Here is a 26498-nt window from a genome sequence, read left to right as displayed (position 1 = left end):
TTCAATAATGCTAGTGATGCAAAACAGATACTAGCATTCCAGATAAATATAGAATGGCATAGAGTAGAAAGGGGGAGGGCAAATTTGAACTTTCTTAATGGATTCTATTAATCCAACATTAGTATTTATATCATAGTGGGAGGTCTGGACAATAACCAGTTTTACACCATGTTTTTTGTTATACAGGTTGAGTCATCAACTTCTGGGATTCCAAAATGCAAAATCCTCCAAATTCCAAAATTGTCCACAGTTGGTGGCTGAGATAGTGACACCTTTGCTTTCTGATAGTTCAGTGTATATAAACTTCGTGTCATGGACAAACGTATTAAAAATATTGTGTATAAAATTACCTTCAGGCTATGTGTCTATGCTGTATATGAAACGTAAATGAATTTCCTGTTTAGACTGGGATCCCATCTCCAAGACACCTCATTATGTATATGCAAATATTCCAAAATCTTTACAAAATCAAATCCCAAACATTTCTGATTTCAAACATCTCAGCTAAGGGAGACTCAACATGTAGTGTTAATAATGCAGGTGGAGAAGAATGATAAACAAAAACAAACTATCATTGGTTTTGTTAAGGTTATGCTTTAAAACTGAATAAATTTCCAAAGGAAAAATGGATTTTTGGGTAGACTAGAGTGAAGGTTCCTAGAAACCTGGACTTCACAGTTTCTGTTCTGGAGAGAAGCAAATGGGCCGGCCTGGAAAGAACCCATGGGATTTTCCTGCATCCCCAATTGCTCTGTCAAACAGGTCCTACCTCTGCCAAGGTGTAATCAAAGAGCAATGCAGGTCCACCCTGCCTTAAGGGAGACAGTGGGATTCTCTTTCAGGAACTACGTCAGCCTTTCTCTTTCACCAGGTGTGGCTATGATGGCTCTTGACAACTTCCATCTCATGCTTCTTGCGCCATTACCAGCCTTACAGAGTATTATTATTTATTATTAACCTTGATTTATAAAGCGCTGTAAATTTACACAGCGCTGTACATACAATCTTTTTAATTGGACAGTTCCCTGAGAGCTTGGGATGGGAGGGGGCGCAGATAGTTATTTAATGAATGTTTATCCTGCCATTCTTCCAAACCAGATTATGATACAAGTTAAATACAAAGTAGCTAAAACAATAGGTAGCACAAACATTAAAAAAGCTATTCAGCAATTTATCCAATTAAAGCATTAATTTAAAGACATTAAAACTTATCACGGGGGTTTCTTGGCAAGATTTGCTCAGAGGGGGTTGCCTTTGCCTTCCTCTGCAGCTGAGAGAGAATGACTTGCTCTTACTGTACTGGGTTATGCCTCACAACAGTATTACAGTGCCCCAGTGGCTGATTTGGGACACTGTTGTTAACTATGATTGTTTCCTTCCCCTCTGTGCAGATCCACCATGCCAGTTGCAGATCCCCGAGGAGATGTGGGCCGTTGGGCCAATGTCAGTTACCGTGTGCGGCAACCCAGCCAGCCAGAGGTCACCCCCAGAAGAAAGAAACGGAACTGGTTCCACAAATGTTGTAGCTGCTGCTCGGGTCAGGCGGACTCTGGCGATTGGGGTCCAGCCCCCGGGGAGGTACCCGGGGCCCGGCGAACAGAGCCTGTCATTCGCGGTGAGTAGCTGTGTTCCAAAGATGTCACAGAGACATACCTGACAGCACCCAAACAGGAGCAGAGAAGAAGCCTTTTTTCCAGAGCTTGGCAAACATTTCACTTTTTTGGACTCCAGCTACTAGAATTCCCTCACAGCCTTGGGACTCTAGGAGTTAGAGTCCATGACAGGAATATTTCCCAAGCTTCATTCTTTACAAATCCAGCTCCTTCTGCAGCTGTGCAGGTTGCAGCAACCTATGCAAGGTCTTGAAACGGAGACTTCTGCAAAGTCAGATGGTACACCTGCATGGCTGCAGAAGCTCTAGCAAAATCTTCAGTTGAAGGCAGGGCCATTGTCCAAGCTTATGAAAAGTTGTCAGATGGGGACTGTGTGGCCACACAAGGCTTCCACGCAGTCAAGAAATGGAGACTGGCCAATTATGTGGCTAAAAAAGCTTCCACAAGGTCTTGAAATGGAAATTGTGTGTCTGCTTTGGCATACCTAGTATATGTGACACCTGGTGTAGATCTTTTTTCTCCTCCTCTTTTCAACAGCTTTTTCCAGGTTTGGCAAAGCTGCTGGCTAGGTGGAAAAGAGAGGCAACTTATTTTCCTGCTTGGCCAACAGAACCATCAGACCCAGAAGGCAGCCCAGTCCCATCAGCACAGTAGGTGACACCTCCTTCTGTGGTGTCACCCAGTGCAGTCAGCACTCCCCCAATGACGCCCCTGTGTAGCTGCACAAGCTTCCTCAAGGTCATAAAGCAGAGGTTGTGGAGTTTGACATGTGGTCATGAAATGGAGACTTGGCAGTTGCACAAGCTCCTGCAATGTCTTCAGATAGGGACTGTGCAGCTGTGTCAGCTTCTGCAAAGTCTTGGAAATCAGGAATATGCAGCAGATATGCAGATTGCTGTAATAATCATACAATAGAGACTGGGTGGCTGGACAGGTCATGTGAACTTCTGCAAAGTCTTGAAACAGACATTTTAAAAATTGTTCTAAATCTTGTCCTTTAGTTTTGAGGTCCAAGAGTTGTTCTTGTTTTTAAAGTACAACCTAGACTCTAAACAAATATAACTAAAATGATGCATGCACTTCTCCGTCTCCTGAATTCCCATCAAAGCTACTGTGCTGTGCCATACAGCCTCCCTGAAGCTGTGCTATCAACTTTAACATAGCCACTTATTGTCTCCTTCCTCAGTCTCTTCTGCATTGACTTCTGGATTGTAACCTCTTTTGTGCAGAGACTTGTTTCTTTGTTCTTTTTTAAAAGCACTGTGCATTTTGATCATCCAACACTGTTGTTCATGTAAATTTGCTCAGTCCATTATTTTTTTATAACTTGTGTCTCCATTCTCCATGGGTTTCAAAAAACACTGGCTAATGTTGTTTTTAAAACAGTTGTATAAATCAAGGGATGGAAATTGGCATCCCTCCGTGTGTTGATGGCCTGCAACTCCCAGCAGCCCTAGACAATGCCAACGATGGCCACAAATGCTGGAAGTTGCAATCCATACCATATCCGGAGGATCACCCAATTTCCACTCCTAATTCACTTGTTAGCCCCAACTGGAGTAAACCCATTAAATGTAAAGTATTTTCTTATTAATTCAGTTGGTCTACTCTGATTGGGACTGAAATGAGATCCAGAGCATGAAACGTTTAGCTTGCCAGATAATTTTGTTTCTGATTAAATCTTCCCCTATATATTTAGACCCTCTTAGCAGACCATAGAGGCAGAAAGTTGGTTTCTAAAGGGGTGACCCTTCTTTTTCTCCCTTGCCCAGAGGGCATGCTAGTTGTCAGTGGGATTGACTTGATGAGCAGCCGCTCCAGCAGCAACCGCCGTGCCCACCACACGAATGAGTATGAATACGACAACCTCATAATCCGTCGTGGGCAACCATTTGACATGAAGCTGCAGTTCCGGCAGCCCTACGACCCTGAAGACCATCGTGTCTGCCTCGAGTTCCTCACCGGTGAGTGGGACAAAAGCAGAATAATTTGGCTTCCTGGGATTTGGGGAGATTCCTTACATTGCTACCCTTAAGCTTCTAGTCTTCATGATCAACCTGTTAAGGTGGAAACAGAGAAGGGTCAACCTATAGAGGGAGTGGAATGGCAGTATAGAGGTCAAGGGATGGAGGAGGTGAAAGCTGTGGGTCACATGTGACTCTCCAAACCTGATTTTGCAGACTCGGGGGGCGGTCCTGTCCCCCAAATTTGGGTATCCAAATTTGTTTTGGCTCAGAAATAACCAATAGGTTTTCATGTGATTATTTTTTTAAATCGTGCTTTATTTTTTATAGTGGATCTTGTTTTTAGCTTTTGTGAGCTGCCTTGGATCTCATGCCAGAAGAAAGATTAGAAAGATGCACCATATAAATAGAATTATTATTATTATTATTATTATTATTATTATTATTATTATTCACAGATGGGGAGAAGCACAGACTCCAGGGCCCCTACTTTTCCCAATATTGAATTTAGTTAAATATTGGTAGGCTTTAGCAGTGGCATCACTAGGGCTGGTATCATTCCAGTGCAGTAACTCATCTTGTCACCCCTATGTTGGAGTTGCCAGCCCAGTGGTCCCTCAGGAGTAGATCAGGCTGCCTTGGAAGAGAAAAATTCTGGTCTATTTGACATTTCTGGCTGGTGAACTGGGGCACCCAAAGGGACTGTGTCCTGGGGTGTCCTGGTCTACTGTTGTTGTTCGCAAGTCCCAAAGGGATCCAGGTGCCATTAGGTGACAAAAGAAGCTTCCAGGATTTGCCATGGCATGCTGACAGTGTCCTAGCCAGCCTCCATGCCATCTTCAGGTGGGTAGACTGAGTGCTTCTCAGGACCTTCAGTTCCAATTTCTAATGGAGAGGTGTGGTGGTACATTTCTCCCCAGAAGGCCTGAGGTGTCAACTGATGTGTTTGCACTTCCTGCATCCTCCTAAAAATGCCCCTGAGGTTTAGCACTACCTATTTGTAACTTAGGATCAGTGGAGTCATCCCCTGCTTTATGTACAACTGAAGCAGACATTGGCGGTATACAGACTGCCCAAAAAGGGCGGTCTGCTGGCGCCTCCTTTTCTGCTGGCAGGAAGCCACAGCGGATAAACCATGCGGTTTCCCGCCGGCAAAAAAAGAACCTGCAAAAAGCGGGTTCTTTTTCTGGCGCATTTGTGATGCCCGAGTGCTCCAATGGCGCACTCCTGATGTCACAAGTGTGCCATAACGTGTGGACACTAAGCGTCCATCGTGTCAAAATGGCCCTGCCCGTCTGTACAGGGCGTCACCAATTTGACGTACGGAATACATACTAGGGTTGTGGGGCGTCTATAAGCGATGCCCCGAGGCAACCCTAGCACGTTTTCCTTACGTGCTAAAAGGCCCATATGTACTGGGTCATTACTTCTGTTTAGTTTGGCATGCAATAATGTCAGTAGGAGACATCCAGTGTTGGAAAGGGTTGTGGGAGTTGTAGTCCATACAGGGGGGAAGATAAATGTTCTTCATTTCTGCACTAGCGTGATATCATCATAATGTCCAGTTCCAGTTAACAGTATCACTGTTATTTTTGAATAACAACACAGCCCCCTGTAAAGCACATTGCAGTATGGGGGAGCATATATAATATATCTCTATCTAGAAATCATCCCATCCTGCCTAGAATTGTGACATTTGTTTAAGCAAGGCTCCTCTGTCTTGGACAGAGGCGGAGATTCATCAGATGATGATTTCTTCCCCATCGCATCTCCATGTTGAATTCCTCTTTACCGTAAAAGGCAGAACCATGCTGGGAGGTGGGGGGGGGGAATAAATAAACAGGTAGCAACCCCACCCTTTTAATTGAACATCCTACTGGAGATGGTTACGCACTGGAAACATTTTCAGTTTACTGGTGGAACTTGTATCGGCTTGGGACTCTGTCTTATCACCCTCTCTCCGCTGAAGTGGGCGAGGAATTTGGCTCTTGGCGTCCTCAGAACAAGGAGGACCTGTTGCTAAATTTGTACAGGGAAGAGTTTGGCAATAGGGCAGGGCAAGAGACATCCAGTTCCCTTGGCATCCACCCAGCTTGTCCAGTAATTAAGCATTCATTTCTCCCCCATCTCCCCCCTCTGCACTGCCACCTCCTCACCTCTGTATGTTCTTCCTTTCCCTCCCACCCTCATCTGCAAGACACAATCCCACCCTTTGATTAACTTGCAAAGCTTGTTCAGCCCTGTAATTTGTTAGATCTGTGACCCAGACACCGTCTGTCTTCTAATGTCATGGGAGCTCTTGATGGTCTCCACATTACTGTCCACATTCCCAGCACATCCCCTCCATTGATGCTGATGTGGCAGTTTAGAAGCCAAAGGGAGAGAGAGCAAGGAACAAATGTAGCTCTGTGGAAGAGATTTTGCTTTGCGTGATGATGGTCCTTAATTTTAACAACCTAGGAGACAATCCTGATCTAAATGGCCAACCAGTCTGTCTGGTATAAGGCTGTTTTCTGGTTACTGTTTCTGTGGGCAACTGCACTGGCATACCCTCCAACTCCCCCAGTTTGGCAGCGAAAATCCCAATTAATCTCTACTGTTTTCAGCTGCTTTTGAAATGTTCCAGTTTCCTCCTTCCATTTTCCTTTTTCATCCTCCAGTTACTTCAACTGCTGCAAACTGAATTCAAATTGCAAAAGCAGTTTGCACTCAGTTAACTCAGCAGAAGGAATTGGAGAGGAAGGGTGGAGTCTTTCCCTTCCCAGTAGGTTCAGGCAAAAGCAAACAGCTGCAAGCTCTCCTCGCTTGTGTGTTCTTTCTTTATTAATCACACATTGATTTTGGCCAACCACACACATGTCCTGGTTTCCATCTGTGAAATGTTGGAGGTATGCAGTGGTACCTCCTCTTCTGCACTTGGGGCCACAGGGCTAATAAGATCTGTGCTGGGAGCTCATGGTCAGTTCTCTAAACTGGAATACATGAGAAAAAGTCTAGATGAAAGAGCCACTGAGTATCTGGAGCATCTTGTTTTCTCTTGACTGGCATGCAGCGGTGTCTTGTGTACTTTCCAAAATCAAGAGAAGAGGTTTTGCAAATGAGAAAGAGGTATTTTCATCCCACTCATTATTTCTAGAAATTAAGCATTGGGTTGGAGATGTTTTAATTAGATGATTGAGCATATTGGTTCAAGGTCCCAACAACATCAAAGAGAGGCAGCCAAGCCCTGGAAACAGCAGACAATCAATGGAGGCCATCATGTCCCACTTGGGTGTTCCAGTTACTTTTTGGCTAACCACTGATGGAGGAAGCCAGATCTAGCAAAGGCAAAGTCCTTGTGTGCCCATGTTTCTCTTATTAACCTAGAGCATTCCATCAGGTAGTTGTCTGTCTCCCAGCCTTCATTTCTAGTTGTGCTACCAAGGAGTGGGAGTAAAGCCATTGGTTTTTATGACTTAATTATTAGTTAATCTACATCCCGCCTTTTAGAGTGGCCTTCCTTCATTCCACTTTTTATCTTCACAATACCCCTCCTGGGTAGGCCAGACAGAGAGGAAAAGTCTGGTCTGCAGCTCTTGGTTCAGTAAGGACTGGAATCATGATTTCCTAAATCCCATCCAAAAGCCCTAATACAGGGGTGAGAATCATGTGGCCTCCAGATGTTATTGGATTGCAACTCTCATCATCCCTTACTACTATTTTGACTAGTGCTGATGGGAGTCAGAAAACAACAGCATTTGGAGTATCACAGGTTACCTACCTTGTTTTAGAAGCCTTTTTCTGCAGGGAAAATACTTCTGATTGTGCCTTTCGTAGCTGTGCTGAAGGCTAAAATCCAACATGTGCAGCTTCCTCTATCTCTGTTCCAGGAGAAACATCTGTTGAATTTTTGCCCTTTTTCTAAAGGGCCAAAACAACTCCTGTTGGGGGGGGATGACATCGGTGAGACAGAAATGGGGCAGGGAAGGGCGCTGATGGCACAATACTGAAATCTTATCCCAGCCAGACCCTACAGTGTAGGAGGGAAGCAAAAAGCATCAGTATGGAGGTGCAGGGCCGCACCCCACTGGGAAACAGGTTGGTTTCCTTCCTGTCCTAACCTGCTACTGCTCAAAATGGCTGGAATGTAGGAAGGAAATTTTTTTAAAATGTCCTATTCATACTCATTCTGAGGATCCTCTGCTCTTCTGATCTGTCTGTATATGCATGTCAGCACTCTTTTTTATATATGCCAACACCCAGAATCCTTCAAACTCCTGGAATCTGGGAGATGTCATCCTAAAAAAGAAGAAGAAGAAGAAGTAAAGGGCTTTTTCCAGCTCAGAAACCAACAGCTAGCACCAACTAGCAGGAGGGGTAGCAAATTTTTCATTATCTCCTGCATAGTGACCATTGTAGCAGTAAGGGGCAGTTGAAATTCATGATATGCAGGGATGACAGTCAAGAAGCAACTGTTAGCAAGCTTGTGTCCTACCTAAATACCAAGCAAAAAAGATTGATTCCATTTCACTTAGCGCCCTGGGTTTCCTTTTAAAGTTAACATATTGTTTGCATTAATAAATGGTATGATGCACACATTTCTGTTTTTATGAAAAGCTCGAAATACAAGAATTTTTTTTCTTGGCATCTCATTCAGTCTATATAAAAGGAAAAACTTTCCAGCCCTTAAACATTTCTTATAACAAGGGACATCTATCAGTCATGTAGGCTATATTTCAGAGGAAGGAACTGGCAAAACCACCTCTGAGGAGTCCTTGTCTATGTAAACCCTATGAAATTCATGGAGTTACCATATGTTAGCAGGTGACTTGAAGGCACATGCACACATGCAGCAGTCCTATAAGGGACAAAACATCAGACCCTCATGTAAGGGACATCCCCTATAATAAGGGACACCAGACAACCCTATTCCTGTGCCTCTCTAACAGCAAACTAGTTGTGTAAGACACCTCCCTGCCATTAAAAGATTGGTTTTTAATTGTAATGTAATGTAATTTTGCTGAGCAACACATTGCAGTTAAAAGCACAAGAGCAGGCCTTGACTTGTCTGACTATATTTTCTGAAGGTGCATGAGGAAGCCCTGCTTGCTGTGTGCCTTCAAATAATATCCGACTTAGCGCGACCTATCATGAGTTATTCTTGGCAAAATTTGTTTGGAGGGAGGATTGCCATTCCCTTTGCCTTCCTCTGAGGCTGAGAAAGTGTGACTTGCTGAAGGACACCCAATGGATTTCCATGTCTGGGTGGGTTCTGAACTCTGGTCTCCAGAGTCATAGTCCTGTGCTCAAACCACTACTACTGGCTCTTGATTTCAGGCCTCGCTTGATAGTTTTTAGAGAAGTCAGTTGGAAATTAGCCACAGTGAGAGGGTTCAGAAAGGCTTTGCCTTTGAATCCCTTTGGAGTGATTTGGGTTGAATCCATTAAAAACGGCACAAGCCCACCCCCACTGCCCCTGTCCTTATAGTGGCATATTTAGCCCACTGCCCAGTGACCCTCCTGTTCTTGGCCGCTCCTCCCATCCCATCCCAATAAAAAAAGTAAATCATATCAACTCCTGGCTTGCTTCAGGCCAGGCTTGATAAAGCCTCCTGTTCCTGAAGTGACCAGTAACGTCAACAAACAAGGGAAGGTCAGCCAGAAAATCTGCCCAGCCCTTGGCTTCTTTTTAATGGGAAGACAGGATGTGAAGTTTGGGAGAGAAAGTGTTGACTGGAGAGACAAGAACTATTTTGCATTCTCTTGTTTGGAGAATTAGATTTTTATTCCCCTCACTGTTCAGTGTGTAAAAACATTCTGAGGGCGGTTTCTGAGCATAAGCAGAGTGTCCTTCCAGATGCCAGAGGATGCTTCAGCCTTCGAAGAGACACACAGTCAGACCTTGTAAACTTTTCAGCTTCCTCATCAACCCATGAGATTTAGTGAGGGTTTTTTACATTAGAAATAAAATTATACATAGGGTGAAGCAAGAAGATATGCTTTTCTCTCCTTATTCATAGTACAGTACTAGAAGCCAGGGGGATCATTCACTAAAGTTGAACGGTGAAAAGTTCTGGACAGGAAAGAAAAGAGGCTCTGGTGTTGGACATACACTTCACCATCCATAGAGCCAAGGGATGAATGGAAGTGACACTTAGCATGGAGAAAGGGAATGACACACACACACAGCAGGACGCATTTGAATGGAATGAGGACGTTGGCTAGGTTGAGATATCAAGAGCTGATCCAAGAAGGCAGGCTTGTCCATAAGAGGAATCTGCCAGTGAAGGGATAAGGGGGGTCAAATCAGTTTAGTGGGTTGTTGTGTGCCAAGCCTTTGGGTGAGGCACATTCCTCTTGGCAGACAACTGTAACCAGGAGATGAAATCTGAGAAGGCAGCTCAGCAATAAGGCAAGAAGTGGGTTAGGAGGACAAGGAGGTAAGCCTGAGACTGAGATACCAGTCCTACCAATTGGGGTGAAATGTGAGGACTTCCTAACAGAGAGCCCTTTATCACCAAAGCAAAGTTCTAAGATGGGGCGACCTGATCCCAAAGGACATAAGTCCTTTTGTAACCTTCAACCTACCTAGACCCTCCAGATTTTCTCCTGCTGCTCCTTCCTCCCAAGCAGCTCATCTTTTAAACAAGTTTCAGGGCCTCCTGGACACTTGAAATAAATAAACAAACACCTATTTTTCAAAACTGGAAATAGACATCTGGCCCCTTCCAGTTTTTGCATTTTGGCCAACGTTACGGTCCTCAGGTTCCCAGGGGTAGAAAATGTGGTTCCCAGACTCTCTGCTGTTAACTGCCCACCATTGTCTATAGCAAGTTCCCAAACAATTGGGAAACCATGCAGGTAGCCAATTTATGTGATTTCCAAGATAATTTCAGTGCTCTATCATGCAGCCAGCCTGAGCAAAGCTTGGTATTCCTGCAGACTACAACTTCCCAGAGTTGCAGGAGATTCTAGGAGTTTCAGTTCAAAAGAACTTTTCCAACACCTGGATCTGAAGTTTATTTATTTATGTATGGTATTTATACCCCACTCTTCAGCCCTAAAGGCTCTCAGAGTGGCTTACAAATAGTTATTCAGATGGTCCCCCACTCTCAGGCTCACAATCTAAAAAGACATGATACAAAAGGAGAAGAGAATGGTGGTGGGGAAGAGGATCATGTCCAGTTTCTACATTTATACCAGAAGAACCTTGAAACTAATCCTAACACAAGATAACTCTATATAGGTCAGATATTTCATTCATTTAAAGGGATATGGAAAGAGTTCCCTTTTGTTTCTATTGTTCCCTTAACCTCCTTTCTCTCTGGCAGGTCCCAACCCACAAGTTTCCAAGGGCACCCACATTTTGGTCCCTGTGGGTAGCTCTCTGCCAGGCTTGGGCTGGTCAGCAGAGTTGAGAGACACAGACACAAACACCATGTCCCTGCGGGTCTCCACCTCACCCAATGCCGTGATTGGAAAATACCAGTTCAGCATCAAGACACGAAGCAAAGCGGGCGAGTACCAGGCACCCTTTGACCCTCGCTATGAAATCTACATCCTCTTCAACCCCTGGTGTCCCGGTGAGTACCACAACAGGAAAGCAATGTACACTGGTAGCTTCCATATTAGAGGGGCACTAAATCTACTGTGGGTTTTAATTTGGACTTTAATGTTCCAAGGTGCTGAAGCCATAGAGGGGGTAAGGTTCAGCATCTTGGTTAGCTCCTTTCAAGTTGGACAGCTAGTTAGTTTCAGACTCAACACTGGAGCAGATTCACTGTCCCACTAACATGGAAGTCACCGTCTAATAGTGGCAACACTGAGCAGCTTAAACATGATTATTGAAGATGAAACTAATCTAATAATAATTAATATAGGGAAGAAGTGGACTGGTTTTAAAAGAACAACAGCACCAACCCGAATAGCAGCAGGTGTTTTTGTTTTTTTTTAAAACGATCTTTAATGAAAGTTCTTTTAAAACCCTACAAAAAATGGGTGCCATCTTAGACAATGCATCCCCTTTAGTCTAATTCAGGAGGAAATGCCTCTTATTGTATGGTGGGAGCACAAGTGTGCATCTAAGGTCCCTTTCACACTGCACAGTTAATAATACTATGGAGTTTATCTCACGGACGCAGAAACTAGATTTAAAGTGAAAACAACCCATTTTTGTGGGTTGTTTTTCAAGTGATGTTTGGGGTTAACCCAAACAGAAAGTCACCAAAACCTGCTCCTTTTTACTTTTTGGGAACTTTCGAAAGTAAAAAGGAGTGGGTTTTGGTGATTTTCCATTTGGATTAATGCCGCATCATTTCTCCTTTTACACAAACATGTCTGAAAAACAACCAGCTTTTGTGGGGCGGTTTCAAACTTTTTCAGTATTTAAGCAATGTGAAAGGGCCCTCAAAGCAAAGATGGTGAACATTTGCCAATAAGTTAAACATACTTGAATTGTTTTAATGTGCAGACATATTTATACAGCCAGCCTTCTGTACCCACATATTCTGCATCCACAGATTTAACCATCCACAGCTTGAAAACATTTATTCAAAAAATCCAGAAAGGAAACCTTGATTTTACCATTTTATATCAGGGACACCATTTTACTACCCCATTGTATATAATGGGACTGGAGTATCCACAGATTTTAGTATCCACGGGGGTCCAGGAACCAAACTACAACACCGAGGACCCACTATATTCAACAAGAAAGTCAGACCTAACCAGGGCCCATTGATTTCAACATGAAAGATGTATGCATGTATGCACTGTACAAGATTCCCATTGAAACCAACAGGACTGAATAGTTCACTCTGGCTACACTGTGTATTAAATATGTGTTTGTTGGTTTTTAAGGAATAGTGTACAGAAAATTAGAAAAGAACAGTGGAAAAACTCACCCAGCCACCCACCCTGCCTTCATCCATAATTCTGTCCAAGCCAAACTCTCCTCAGGCAGAGAATTAAGATAAAGCCAACCTCCAGAGCCATTCTCTTATCAAAACTGGAGGTGAACTCTGTTTGTTCTGGATCTGGTGGCACTCCCTAGTGGTCAGAGGTTCAGCTTCTGCCCCATGATACAAATTGCAGACCCTTCTGAAAGCAGCATTCTCTGGAAAGGAAGACCATGTTTTCCCACTTCTTAGCGCCTGGAGGGAACCAGGAGGTGAGTCCTGGTTGCTTCGTTGTCCCACACCCCCAAACCCAGCTTCCTTCCTGACCTCCAGCAGGGAAAGGATGCAAAAGATCAGGAGTGTTCGGGTGGGGAACGGAAACCTCTTCTCTCACGCAGAATAGGGGTGGAATAAATCACCAAAGAAAACAAATTTCTTGGCTCAGTGGGTACCCAAAAAAGTGAGTTTGAAAAGGCAAATAAACAGGCTGTGGAGAACAGCAGTTGCTAACTTGAGGTTGGACTACCACCCCCATTCTCCCCTGTCAGCCTGACTTGTGACTATGTTGTAGTCCAGCCCAAGGGAGAAAATCTGGGGATATCAATGCAAAAACCAAAGAGGGCTCCTATACCTTTAGTGCTTGTGTAGAAGAGAGAATTCCAGCAGGTGTTGTTTGTCAGGCAACCAGATAGAAAGCCACACTTGCTGAAATTGCTTCTTGAACACAACCATTACAGGGACAGAAGTCCTCTCCAGTTTTCACTCTGGCAACCTTACAAAGATGGCTTTAGGGATCACAGTGCACTAAGGATAACAGAGAGAAAGAGGAGAGAGATTAAAATGTGCTCTGCTGTTGGGACACTGTCATTCTTCATTTTTGGACCGTGGTGGAAAAGAGCAGTTTGCTAAAGACATCTTTGGAAGTCTTTAAACAGAGGTTGGACAGGCATCTTTCTAGAATGCTTTAGTTTGTGTATTCTTGCACAAAGAAACAGTCTTTTACATAGTCTATACCCGTGGCAAATGGCTGATATCTGGAGACTTTGCTTGCAGCTTTCCAGGTGACAATGTGATAGAATGCCTATAGTATAAACCTTGTTCTGTGAGGATTCCACTAAACGGTAGAACAGAATAGTTTTTGTTTTTAATTGAATGTGCACCATTCCCTTGTGATTGTCTGTTGCCATTATAAAGATTTATTCTATTCTATTCTATTCCATGGTAGTAGAAAAGAATTAAATACATGTCACTTGCTGAAGTTCTCGAATACTTAAGTCTTGCCCTAAAGTTCCTCTCTGTTCTTTTTTCTTCCATACACAGAGGATCCTGTTTACCTGGAAAAGAGCAGTTTGCTAGAGGAATACATACTGAATGAATCCGGACGAATCTACTATGGGACAGAAAGCCAGATTGGGGAACGAACGTGGAATTATGCTCAGGTAGGTCTTCTATGACTCTTTGTCAGGAACAGAGGAGTCAGGGGCTGGAAGGGGAAAGGACAAATCGAGATATGTTTCAGACAAGACCAAGAACAACAAGGTGCTGCCTCTCCTTCTGTGTATAGTGTACTGTAAAAGCTGAGTGAAGTGGCAGTTGAATCTTTCTTCTGCACAGTCTTTCTTTGACAATTGAAAGATATTCTCCACCTCAAGAGCTACTGTGGGGTGGTTGTTTGAGAGGTGGACTAGGCTCTCTGGGAGACCAGAGTTCAAATTCCCACTCAGCCAGGGAAACCCTTGGGCAAGTCACCATACCCTCCAGTATTTCACAGAAAAAAAACAGGACGTCTGTGGCCAAGCAACATCAGAATGTGGTCAAACTGACAAATACTATTAATGAGGAAATGCAAGCTCAAGGTGGCTGCAGCAGTTTGCCTTTGCCTGAACATACTGGGAAGGACAAGATTTAGCCCCTTCCTGTCCTCTCCTCTGACTGAGTTAATCCAGTCCAAGCTGCTTTTCTACCTTGAACTCAGTTTCTAGCAACTGAAGTATGCTGAGGACACAGTGAAAGGAGGAGAGAAAAAAGCAGCTAAAAAGGGTTAATTGGGACTCCACTGGCCAAATCAGGACAGTTGGAGGGCATGTGCCCACTCCCTGAGCCTCAGAGGAAGGTAATGTCACACCTCCACAGATAAATCTTGCCCAGAAAACCCTAAGATAAGGTTGCCATAAGTCAGTTGACTTGAGGGCACACAAACAATAGCAATAATTACAATTCTCCACACACCTGAAGGCAGAAGGGTACCTTATGGATGCATGGCACACCATGAGGCCCACCGGTCTCTTCTTCTGTCCCAGCCCTGCTGCTACCTCCCAGAATCTCTTACCTGAGGTGACAGTCTCCTTTCACTGAACAGTAGGACCAGTCCTGTGTCACCATGGGGTTGAACAACTTCTTGTCTAGCTCCAGAAACATTCCTTCTTTTCTGTCCGCAGTTTGACCATGGTGTATTAGATGCCTGCCTCTACATGCTGGATCGGCGTGGAATGCCTCATGCGAGTCGAGGAGACCCCATCATGGTCTCCCGTGTTGTCTCTGCCATGGTGAGTTACGGCACAAGCAGTATGTCAGTCCTTCCTCTGAGACATCCTCATCTCTTTGAGTTTACAAAACCCCATTGTTTTTTCTCTTTTTTTAAACTCATTCTCTTAATTCATTTCCTCCCTCTGTTTTTGTCCCAATCTTGGACCAATGAAGATTGCATGTTCTTTTTTTTTTTTTTGTCAACACATCAACCTTATGAAATAGGTTTACCCAAGAGAATAGTTGGCTTAACAACTTTGAGTTTGCTGAGGAAGATTTCAAACACAGGTCACTTTCAAACCCAGGCTAAGGAGTTTATCTCACGAAGGAGATTGGGAGTTTATCCCATGCATATCCCGGAAAAACCACCTAATTATGCGAAATGATTTCACATGACCTCACACAGAACCCACCATTAAAGTGGTCACAAAAAAGTATTAATGCAGATTTTTTTTACTTTTGGGATTTCAGCGACAATACATCTCCATTATCACTTTATTTGCACAATTGCATGTGATAATCATTAGCACAATTACTGGCCATTTTTATTTTATTTGCAGGATGCTTTAAATGCACTTTAATCTCTCTTTAATGCCAAAATTAGCCCCAGTGTGATAAACTCCTAAGACTATGAAGGAATCTACACTGCCATTACAATCTGAGCTAGAGACGGCATCATTGTTTGTTTGACTGTTTTTTTTAATGAACTTCCTTAACCACAGTTTCCTTGAAATAAGGCCAGTGAAGTTCATTGGGACTTACTCCCAAATGATTATGCATCAAATGATAGCCTTAAATCCTTTTCTTATTTGGGCAGTGTATAAATTAGCCAATATCATTTAATACATGCAGGTCTTTAAAAGAAACCTGAACTTGTACAACTGGCTCAACCAGCTTGGCTGTTTCCCATTTGCATCATGTTGGTTGTAGGGAGTTCCACAGATGGAAAGAGTGATCATCCATATAGGAACAGTTAATCAGTCTTGACTTGGTATGTTTTCAGCCTGCCACCAGTTGATTGCAGCAACTTCCATACTGTATTGAAGAAGAGAACATTGTCCCTGATTGGCTTCCTTATGTGCTCCCTGATATTTTTCCTTTCATGCTCACTGATAGGCTTCCTGATCTCCATCATCTATTCCAAATGCTCCATCTCTCAATGCCACGTTTCAGTAGCACTATATGGTAGTTAGTACCACTAGGATCATATGGCACGAGACTGGCATGAGTCTCATCGTATATCTCACCTCACACTTTGGAAATGAATTGTTGCTAACTTAAAACTTTCATCATCATGACGATTCTTCTTTCACCTCCATCTTGGAGCTAATACAACAATTGCTCATGCCATTGATTCATTTTGTCTCTCTTACTTCAGGTGAACTCTCTGGATGACAATGGGGTGCTGGTAGGGAACTGGACAGGCGACTATTCCCGTGGCACCAACCCTTCAGCGTGGGTGGGGAGCCGAGACATCCTCCTGAAGTATCACAAAACTGGCTACCCTGTTCTCTACGGACAGTGTTGGGTGTTTGCTGGAGTTGTGACCACAGGTAGCCACAATTCAGGGAGAGGGGGAAGAGGGATGGAGTGGGCTGTGAGGAAGGGAGGAGTAAAATGGAAAGACTGAAGACAAGCAGCTAGGGGAAGGAAGACATTTTATGTCATATTGTTGATATGTGCTGTCACATAGGTATCAACTTAAGGGGACCTCCAAGAGCCCCAATCATCAACAGCCTTGGTTCAGTCTTGCAACCTCCCAACCATATGCTGCCTTTATTGTGTATTATGTGTATTGTGCAGCTTCAGACTTTCCTTTCACTTTTCACCATCTGCAGCTGAACATCCTTTCAGATTAAATCTATTTGCATCATTAGATGCAGCACTATTTGTCTGTTCCAGTATCTGGCCAAGTTGCCTTCTGACCTGGGGGTCTCACAGCGGTGTAGCTATGGGAAAGAGGACAAAATGAGGGCACATGCCCCAAATTAGAATTCTGCCTCCCAACAAAAAATTTCTTCAGTCCCCAAATTGTTAAGCATTGCACAGTAAGACACTGAAGGTTGTTCACCCCTATAATTCTTTTATTTGCTGGTTTCATATTCCTTTTGTATCTGACCTTTTCCTTTGAATGCCTGAGCTGTATTTCTAATTGCTCAACTGATGTTTTAAGATACTGCAATGCTAGAAATTTGGGAACAGAAGGAAAATTCCATGAGGTGGTAGATTTCTTGTTTGGAGGAGCAATGTTTCATTTTGTTCCCTGTAGTTGTATCTCTGCGCTCACCATGTTAAGGTGTGCATCTGAGAGAGGGCTATGCCATCTACACACTAATTGTGGAGAGTCACCATAGTATAGCAGCTTGAATGCTGGACTACAGCTCTGAAAGACCAGAGTTCGAATCCTTGCTCAGCCATAGGAACCCATTTGGTGACTCTGATCAAGTCACTCTCTCGTAACCTCAGAGGAACGCAATGGGAAACTTAGTCTGAATAAATCTTACCAAGAAATCACCATTTGGCATACACAGTTCTGTTCCAGTACAGACAGCCATGCCTTCCAACAATCTTGATTTGGCAGGGACAATCCAGATTAATCCTCTCTAGTTCTCACTTTTTCATTTGCTTTTAAAACGTCCCAGTTTGCCTCTCCACCTCCCAATTGCTGCAGCTGTATTCAAAGTGCAAAAATAGTTTGTACCCAATTAACTCAGCAGAAGGAAAAAGAGAAGAGGAGGCAGAATCTTGCCCTTCCCAGTAGGCTCTGGCAGAAGCAAACTGCTGCAGCTTCTCCTAGCTTGTCTGTTCTTCCTCATTTATAACTTTTGCCATCGTAACCACACACTATTGTTGCTTTGCCACCCATATTCCATTTCTCATCTGTCAAATATTGGAAGGAATGTATTGCTCACCTATCTATCTGCCTGTTAAATGCATGTCTTTGCCCTTGGCTGAGTTGAACATGCCATATGTATATTTCCCAAACTGGTATGAGACTGGAAGGAACTGCAGATTTTTATAGGAAGGTGCAACAGAAAATGAGTTTCTCTTTATTGAGGTTCTCCTGTCTGTTCCTCTTTCCTAGTGCTGCGTAGCCTGGGCATTGCTACACGGACAGTCACGAACTACAACTCGGCGCATGACACAGACGTCAGCCTCACTATGGACATATACTTTGATGAGAACATGAAGCCGCTGGAGCACCTCAATGCTGACTCTGTCTGGTGAGGAAACATGGTCCTAAATCCAATTATAGATCCTTACTAGAATAGACCCACTGAATCAATGGAGATTTGGTACATCAACACTCATATGGGTTTCATTTATTCAATGAGTTTACTCTAGTTAGGACTACACAATGGTACCTTTCCAGCACTAAGTGAAAACATGACTTTTAAGCTAAAGCCTTTCAGGTCTTTTTTTTAAATCCAAATCTACATATAGGCAGAGTTTTCAGTTCTTTAAAACTGCTTTAACTGGTTTTCAGTAGTCCTGTTTTAACTTGTTAAATTGTTTATTTATTTTGTTGTCTGTTCAAATTATTTTTTACTGTTTTAAATTGATTAAATTGGATGGATTGTGTGCTGCCTTTGAGATTTTCAGATACTGGAGTGTGTTGGTATTTTAATAAAATAAATTTAAAAAATGATTGGATTTAAGCCAATATCTCCCTTTTCCTAGCAAGGGGCGCTGCATAATGGCAAGGGATAAAATTCAGAGTTGGGGTGGCTGCCATCTAACCCAAAATCCATTCTTCCCTTGTCCTGACACAGGAATTTCCATGTTTGGAATGACTGCTGGATGAAGCGGCCTGATCTTCCTTCAGGATTTGATGGCTGGCAGGTGGTTGATGCCACTCCTCAAGAGTCTAGTAGTGGTAAGTCAAGGAGGGGTGTCCTATTCATCATTCAAGACTAAGGACACAGAGGGTGACATAAGAGACTCCTTGGTTCTCAGATTAGATAGTGGGCTCAAGATACTGTGGCATCTTCCACATTAAGCTGTGGTTCTTGGCCTTTGTCATCCAGATATTTGGGGACTTGACTTCCAGAAGCCTCACCTAGCATAGATTCTGGGAGGTGAAATTCCAAACATCTGGAAGTGACAGTTTCTGGCCAGAGACTGGTATTGCAGGTAATGAGCCAGCAAGGATAAGGTCATTTTAGGACACTATAAAGGTGCTGGATTATTCCTAGATCCTCAGTCTGGTCAAAGGCAGGCCAAGCAGCTCATAAGAATAGCCAAAGGTCAGTTTTTTCCAAAACTCTGTTTCTCACAATGTCTGACCAAATACATTCCCAGAAGCCTATATGAATAGCATAAAGGTGATAGCCTTTTGTTCTTTAGCACCTGCTGTTCATAGTTATCTTCCTTGGAATATGGAGGTACTGCTAAACCATTGGGAGCTCTGTCTTCCTTTGTAGATGTGTCCACTCCTTCAAAAACATCAAAGTCAGAGATGGCGAGTGTGTGGCCCACCAGATATTGTTGGGACAGGAGTTCCCATCATTCCCTAGCTAGTGTAGTCTGGGAGCTGTAGTTCAACATCATCCAGAGGTACACATCTTCCCAATCCCCAGTTTGAGCCAACATCATCCCTGCGTCATGTAGCAACTAATTCTATTATTATTATTATTATTATTATTATTATTATTATTATTATTATTATTTGTGAATAGGATCCACACAATATGGATTCCCCCTCTTTTCTGTCTTGCCATTTCCTTCCTGCTACTGATTTAATTGTGTGGCCCTGTATTGTGGGAAAAACCAAAAAGTGAAACAGAAGCCTGTTTTAGATTTGTTTGTATAAAGACTAAAGAGATTAATTATGTTCTAGTATGATATGAGCCACTTTAGGAGAATTAGAACTGGAAGGTGGCAAAATAAAGATCAAACTAAAGATACAAATATCATTTTGAACATTTGAAAATAAAAATGGCTCCCAGCTGGCTGAAAATAGCAAGAGTTGATAATAATTGACCCTTCAGGTGTTATTGGACTACATCTCCCATAATCCCTTGCCACTTGCTATAGTGTTTAGGTCTAATCTGGAGGGGCACTAATTGCCCATTCCGATCTACTGATTAGATTAGTCTTCCCCAAGGTGGTCTCTTCTAGATAAATTGTACCACAATGTCCATTTGGTCACATCAGATGCATCCTTATCCATGAGCAAAGTTTCTAAAAGTTACTGGTTATGTTAGCTGGGAAAATCCTCAGAGTCCAAGTCCGGGAGGGGGGGGTAAATTTCCCAACATGTTGGATTCTAACTCCCATTAGCCTTAGCCAGGAGGGAAGGATGATTGGAGTTATAATCACCAGTATCTGGAAGGTAGTAGGTTTTCCCACCCCCTTATATGCTTTTTCTACAAGTGAAGCTACAATGTCCTTTTCCTTTGCCACAAAAGTAGTCCTTGTCCCTGAATTCCAATGTCATGATGAAGGTGAAATAGGTACTTAATGTACTCTGCTTCAAGGAGTGCCTTGGATTAACACATTTATCATTCTGCAAAAGGGGCTTACAGAATCTGACCTATGGTCTTTCTCTCTCCCTTCTGCCTTCCTTCCTTTCTTCCTTTCCTCTTCCTTTCTTTCCCCAACAGGTATCTTCTGTTGTGGTCCCTGCTCTGTCGAGGCAATCAAGAACGGACTGGTCTACATGAAATATGATGCCTCCTTCTGCTTTGCTGAGGTACAACTGCATGGTTTTGTGTCGGATAAATATTACCAAAATAACCCTTCTTTTCAGAGTTTAGAAATGATGTGTCTCAAGTAACAATAATTGTGGCACAAGTTACTTTTTCTAGTAATGAAGGCATATAGCAGAATCAGACTTCAAAAATATCTGATAAGTAGGACGCAGAGGAGTTTTCTTAAACTATGCCAGGAGTATGAATCCTCCTGATGTTGCTGAACTGCAAGTCCCAGCAGTCCTAGCCAGCATGGCCAGTAGTGTGAGATGATGGGAGCTGGAGTCCAACATTTGGAGGGCCACCAAATTCCCACTCCTGTTGTATACCATTCTCCTATCAATGTGTTCCCTTAATTATCCTTCCAAAGGTAACAAAAAATGAAATAAACAACCCATCTAGTAGTGCAGTGAGTTATTTTTATAATACTGTAATGAGTGGCAACAGCAAATGACTTCACAAACATGATAGTAAATAACAGGGACAAATTCCTTTTTAAAATAACTTTACAAGCTCTGCTATCTACTCTTACCTAGGTGACTTATCTCTGCCTCAGGCTCATGGTGCATCTGCACTACACTGTTGTCACTGTTTAATAACACTTTAACTGCCAGGGCTTCAACCTAGGGAATGCTGGCATTTATTGTTTGGTGAGGGACTTAGAACTCTGGGTTAAAGATCTGTAGTAGCAGAGTGCTACTCAAATTGATGGCCCTTGGACCACTGCTGGTCCCTGAGCCATTGGCTTCTAGACTCTGGCAAGTTTCCAGGAAAGAAAGAAATTATTGTAGCTGGTGGACACAAATATGGTGCTGGTCCCTGGCACATTGGGGTGGAAGAATGACATTTACCCACACCAGATAGCTTGAGAAGCACAGGACTCACATGCTCTCACATCGAAATCTAACTGCCACACTAGACTACAAACCCCAGGACTCCCTTGGACAGAGCTGTGTCTGTTGAAGCAATATCATGCAGCTGTAACTCTGCCATGTAGATCTCCTCTCTTCAGGACCCAGGACAATTCTTGTGGGAAGCAGAGACATTGTCCCAACCATAGACAAATGCTAGGACCATCTGCTTCAGTGGCACTTCTGGTGTCAAACTGAACATGGAGTCAAGCCAAGCTACCAGAGGATGGCATTATGCCTCTTGTCACTCCACTGAATCATGATCAACTGTGGCATTTCCATTTTCCCCAACTGCCAACCATCTCAAATTTAGGTGGCTCATCTTCCTAAGTCATAGATTCTTCAGTGGGACAATGAATCTGTTCCTGAGTTTAGTTCAAAGTTTGGAGGAGCCATCAGAGGTGCTGACCCTATTTTGGGGATAGTTTAGACAAAACTCTGAAGCAGATTCACTGCTTCAATGCCACAAGAGCCATAAGTTATCTCTAAAGAAAATACAGTGTGCAAAAGCAGGACTGATGGTTTCTTTCTATAGGTGAACAGCGACAAGGTGTACTGGCAGCGCCAGTCTGATGGGACTTTCAAAATAGTCTATGTGGAGGAGAAAGCCATCGGCCACTTAATCAGCACCAAAGCTGTGGGCTCCCACCAGCGTCAAGACATCACTGACCTTTACAAACACCCTGAAGGTACAGCATTGAGTGAAGAAGCAGCTGGGCAGAATGAGCAGAGAAGACTTGGGATCCCTCCTTCTTTTTCAAGAGTGGATTCCCTCAGTTCTGCTCCATTATAATTTCAGAGTTGTGCCATTCGTAGAATCACAAAATCATAGGTTTGGAGGGGAACCCAAGGAACATCTAGTCTAACCCCATGCCATTTAGCTGGAATCCAGAGCCACAACATCTCTGACATTATAGCTTTAGTTCTGCTCTCTTTTGAATTCTTATTTTTGAAATGGTGATTCATGATGTAGGACAGGAGACATCACAATACATCTAAGGCTAAATCTCCCACCTTTTGCGGTCCTGTAGGATGAGATTATTTTTTAATGGAGCGGCAGAATTCAAAAAGCACAATTTAACATTTTTAATGCAGTTGCTTAAAGATTGAATTTTAAAAATAGGGTTAGAAATCAGTTTGAGGTGCTTTTAGCAAAATGACTGAAAGTACATGTTTGCTTGTTTTCACAAAACACTCCTTATCTTCTTCTCAAATTTTTGGAATTCCAGGAATTGATTATTTTTCAGGAAAATAGCCCTTCAAGGCTAGGCTAGGCTAGCTTCCTGCCCAAGATAGGTATCAGATGGCCACCTTTGCCAAGGTCAATAGTACTCAAGGGCAGTCAAGTTATTTTGGCACCTGAAACAGAGCATCCCAGAGTGCTCTCCCTAGCAGTGAAAATTGTTTTACCTGCCTTCAAGTCATTTCTGACTTATGGTAATCCTAAGGCAAACCTATCATAGGGTTTTCTGGGTCTGAGAGTGTGTAACGTGCTGAAAGTTAGCTAGTGGGTTTCCTTGGATGAGCAGGGGATCAAACCCTGGTCTCCAGAGTTGTAGCCCAATGCTCAAATCACTATACCAGCACTTAAAATAAAGTTATAAAGATAAACAACTTTTTTTTTTTACCAAGTCTGCATACTTTCTGCTGGCAGAGCTGGTTAATAGGATCAGCTTTGTGAGATTCTGGACCTGAGTCCATGATAAAGAAATCCCACAAGCATCTCAACTTTTCATGGAATTACGGTGGGACCTTATTATCCACTGGAGTTTGGTTCCAGGACCCCCGTGGAAAGTCCCATTAAATATAATGGCAGAGTAAAATGGTGTCCCTTATATAAAATGGAAAATTGAGTATTACTATTAGGAATGTATACTTTTAAAAATATTTTCAAGCTGTGGATGCTTGAATCCGTGGTTAAAAAATCCATGGATAAGGAGGGCTGACTGTATACAGTTGTGAAGTTGGAAAGGATTCCTTCTTGCCAGTGCAGGAATATGCAGCTAAAGCATCTCTGTCAGGCATCCCTTTCATCTCTTTTAAAAATATCCAATGGACAAAAGACTATTGTCTTCCAAAGTGGCCTGTATTCCATTATCAAACAGTTTGTAGCAAGTGGAACTATTTCTCAATGTTCAGTTGGGTTTTTTCTTGTTATTTAAATGCTTTGCTTTGTGTCCCATTCCTAGATCAGGGAGTGGAACAATCATGGTCTCCAAGTGGACTAATGCAGCCCCCCCCCCCCCCCAGAGCCCCACAGTTGTTCAACCATTTTCTATTTGGCAGGGACAATTCCAATGAACGCTCTACCCTCCCACTTTTCCGACTGCTTTTCAGATGTCCCAATTTCTCTCTCCACCTTTTCCCCTTTGCCCTCAGCTTATTTCATTTGCTTCAAACTGAGTTCAAATTGCAAAAGTAGTATGTACTCAATTAACCCAGCATCAAGGAAAGGGGAGGAAAGGAGAAGAACAGGCTGAATCTTGCCCTTCCTGGTAGGGACAGGGCAAAACAAACTCCTAACTTGTGTAATTTCCCCTCATTAATAACTTTTGCCATCTTGACCAGACTCTGAGGTTGATTGACCACTTGTGTCCCAGTTTTCATCCATGAAACTGGGGGAGGGGGGGTATGCTAAATGATGAGAAAACCAGTTTTTACCCTCATCCACAAAATAGTTTTTCGGATGTCTACAGTTGTCTGCCCCTTGCCTCCCAAAACTAAACATAACCAATGCCCTCAACCATTTCCCCTAGGGTTTGGTTCCCAGAACATTTACCCTCTTGGTTGTCCTCCTCTGAACACTTTACAGCTTGTCAATATCCTTATTAAATTTCTTACACACCTGTTATGTTTTGGATCATCACTGTAAGCCTAAGCAAGCAAGTTCTCCCTATAACCCTTGGGTCCTTCCACCAGGGTCTGAAGAAGAGCGCAAAGCAGTGGAAACAGCTGCCAAACATGGCACCAAGGCCCACATCTACACCAACAAGGAATGGGGAGAAGATATCTCAGTGACCGTAGACACACAAGAGGCCTACACAGGCCAGGACATTTCCTTGCGGGTCAACCTGAAGAACCGAAGCTCCATGCCTCGTAACGTCTCCCTCAACCTCTTTGTGTCCGTCATGTACTACACGGGAGTAACAGGCAGCCGGTTCAAGGAAGAACACCGGCAAGTCCAGGTGCCGGCAGGCGGAGGTATGGCTTTATAAACACTTGTGGCCACAGTTGCCAGGACAGGAGCATCCTGTGCCCTGAGATGTCAAGTCAAAGACCTGAAACTTAGGAATATCCATCCCACTCATGATGGTCATTATTTCCCTGTGCTGACCACTTTCTCTCCATGGCCTCTGGTACCAGCTGTGATTTGAAATTTTTTTTGCAGGGCGAGTGCCTAGGCAAACCCGCTAGAGAGAGGGCAGACCCTTCTAGTATCCTATAACCATGGGTCATGGTAGCAAATAGAGATTTTTTAAATTCCATCTGGATCTCTGTGAACCTTATGATATGCCTCCATGTGGCAGGAAATTGGCAGCATATTTGTGGCTTTCCAGCTACCTACAGGGCTGGTCCAAACCATTTACTTGCCCAAGGACAAGGTGGCATCATCCCTCCTATTCTATAGAAAGAAGCTGACTGGACTCCCAGTCCTTGGCACTGGCAATGGGACGCTGTCCTTCTGCACCAGTGAGGGCAAGCCAAACCAATGGGGAGAACACAGCTCTCTTTCCCAACCAAGAACAAGTGGGTAGCTCGGGAGGTAGCCAGAGACTGTCATTGCCATTCACCTCATTATCTTCCTGACAAATGAGGCAACCAATTTCCTTTTAAAGAAAAAAAACATATTTTTAACACAAGTATTTGTAAAAAAAAAAAAAAAAAGATGGGAGTTTTCAGAGAACTATGCTACCTCACAGACTTGTTGGGATAACATGTTTGAAGAACCATGTACACTAATTTTGGTCTGATATGTGAGACTGGTTGTGACCCTGGGTGGATCATTTATTTATTTGTTTATTCTTAGTGTTATTAATTTTATTTATAGCCTGCCTTTTCCCCAAAAGTGGGATTGTTTATAGCTATATATAGCTATAGATCATGGTACACTTTAGATTAACCCCATTCTGCTTTCCCTTCTTCCAGCCCAAGCTGTTCCGATGGTGGTCTCCTACCCAGAGTACAAGCCTCACCTGGTTGACCAGGGAGCTATGAAGCTGAGCATCTCTGGAAAAGTGACAGAGACTGGACAGGTCATCGCTAAAGAGCACACCTTCCGCCTCCGCACACCAGACCTCACTCTCACGGTATGGCATGAACACCAGGATTTCAGAGCCAGACCTAGCAAATAAGGTGCCCTTTGAACATGGAGGCTGTAAAAACACTAAACTGTCCAGTGGATCAGACCTTCTCCATTCAATACTCCAGTTCACTCCTTGCTTTTTCTTGAATGGGGACCCTTAATTAATGAACAGTTACAGAGAGAAGCGGACTTGTTCTTCTTGAGCAATTTGCTTCAGTGCTATAAAAATGGCTATCTTTATATCATTTCCCAGAATATCTCTTTCCATCTCCAAAGGAGACAGCTTCTTCTCTAGAAACCAGAGGAAATGGGAACTCTGTTTTCCCATAGCTGTCTCCAAACACAACTGTTACTGTGTGAAAGGAGGAAGGAAGTGTGTACTACTATCACATGAGAGGTGTATGTGTATGTGTTTCTCTTTCATTCTGCACAATTATAGCACTTTGCAACCAGTGTAATTGCCATGTGTAATTCTATCCTGTGGAATCCTGGGATTTGTAGTTTGATGAGACACTAGAGCTCTCTGGAAGAGAATTCTAAATATCTCATAAAAGTGTATAATTGTGTGTCATGAAAGAGATCAAAGGAAGTGTGCATACCCTCCAACTGTCC

General features: G+C 43.2%; 1 protein-coding gene across 1 annotated transcript in view; it reads left to right on the top strand.

The window, feature by feature from the left end:
• Window positions 1-26498, top strand: part of TGM1 (transglutaminase 1) — a 45923-nt gene that overhangs the window by 16444 nt on the left and 2981 nt on the right. Inside the window, exons 2-13 of the mRNA XM_089479803.1 lie at window positions 1392-1615; window positions 3386-3577; window positions 10888-11139; window positions 13774-13892; window positions 14892-14999; window positions 16358-16532; window positions 18065-18203; window positions 18753-18856; window positions 20586-20674; window positions 22119-22272; window positions 24503-24784; window positions 25730-25890. Coding sequence (XP_089335929.1) covers window positions 1399-1615; window positions 3386-3577; window positions 10888-11139; window positions 13774-13892; window positions 14892-14999; window positions 16358-16532; window positions 18065-18203; window positions 18753-18856; window positions 20586-20674; window positions 22119-22272; window positions 24503-24784; window positions 25730-25890 — 1992 coding nt within the window. The 5' untranslated portion in view covers window positions 1392-1398. The remainder of the gene's footprint in view (window positions 1-1391; window positions 1616-3385; window positions 3578-10887; window positions 11140-13773; window positions 13893-14891; window positions 15000-16357; window positions 16533-18064; window positions 18204-18752; window positions 18857-20585; window positions 20675-22118; window positions 22273-24502; window positions 24785-25729; window positions 25891-26498) is intronic.

This window comes from Sceloporus occidentalis, unplaced genomic scaffold (genome assembly GCF_023333645.1).
Source record: "Sceloporus occidentalis isolate IW3139 unplaced genomic scaffold, rSceOcc1.0.p SCAF_14, whole genome shotgun sequence".
Taxonomy (NCBI): domain Eukaryota; kingdom Metazoa; phylum Chordata; class Lepidosauria; order Squamata; family Phrynosomatidae; genus Sceloporus; species Sceloporus occidentalis.
Note: the sequence above shows the minus strand (reverse complement) of the source record. Positions and strands in the feature narration are given on the sequence as shown.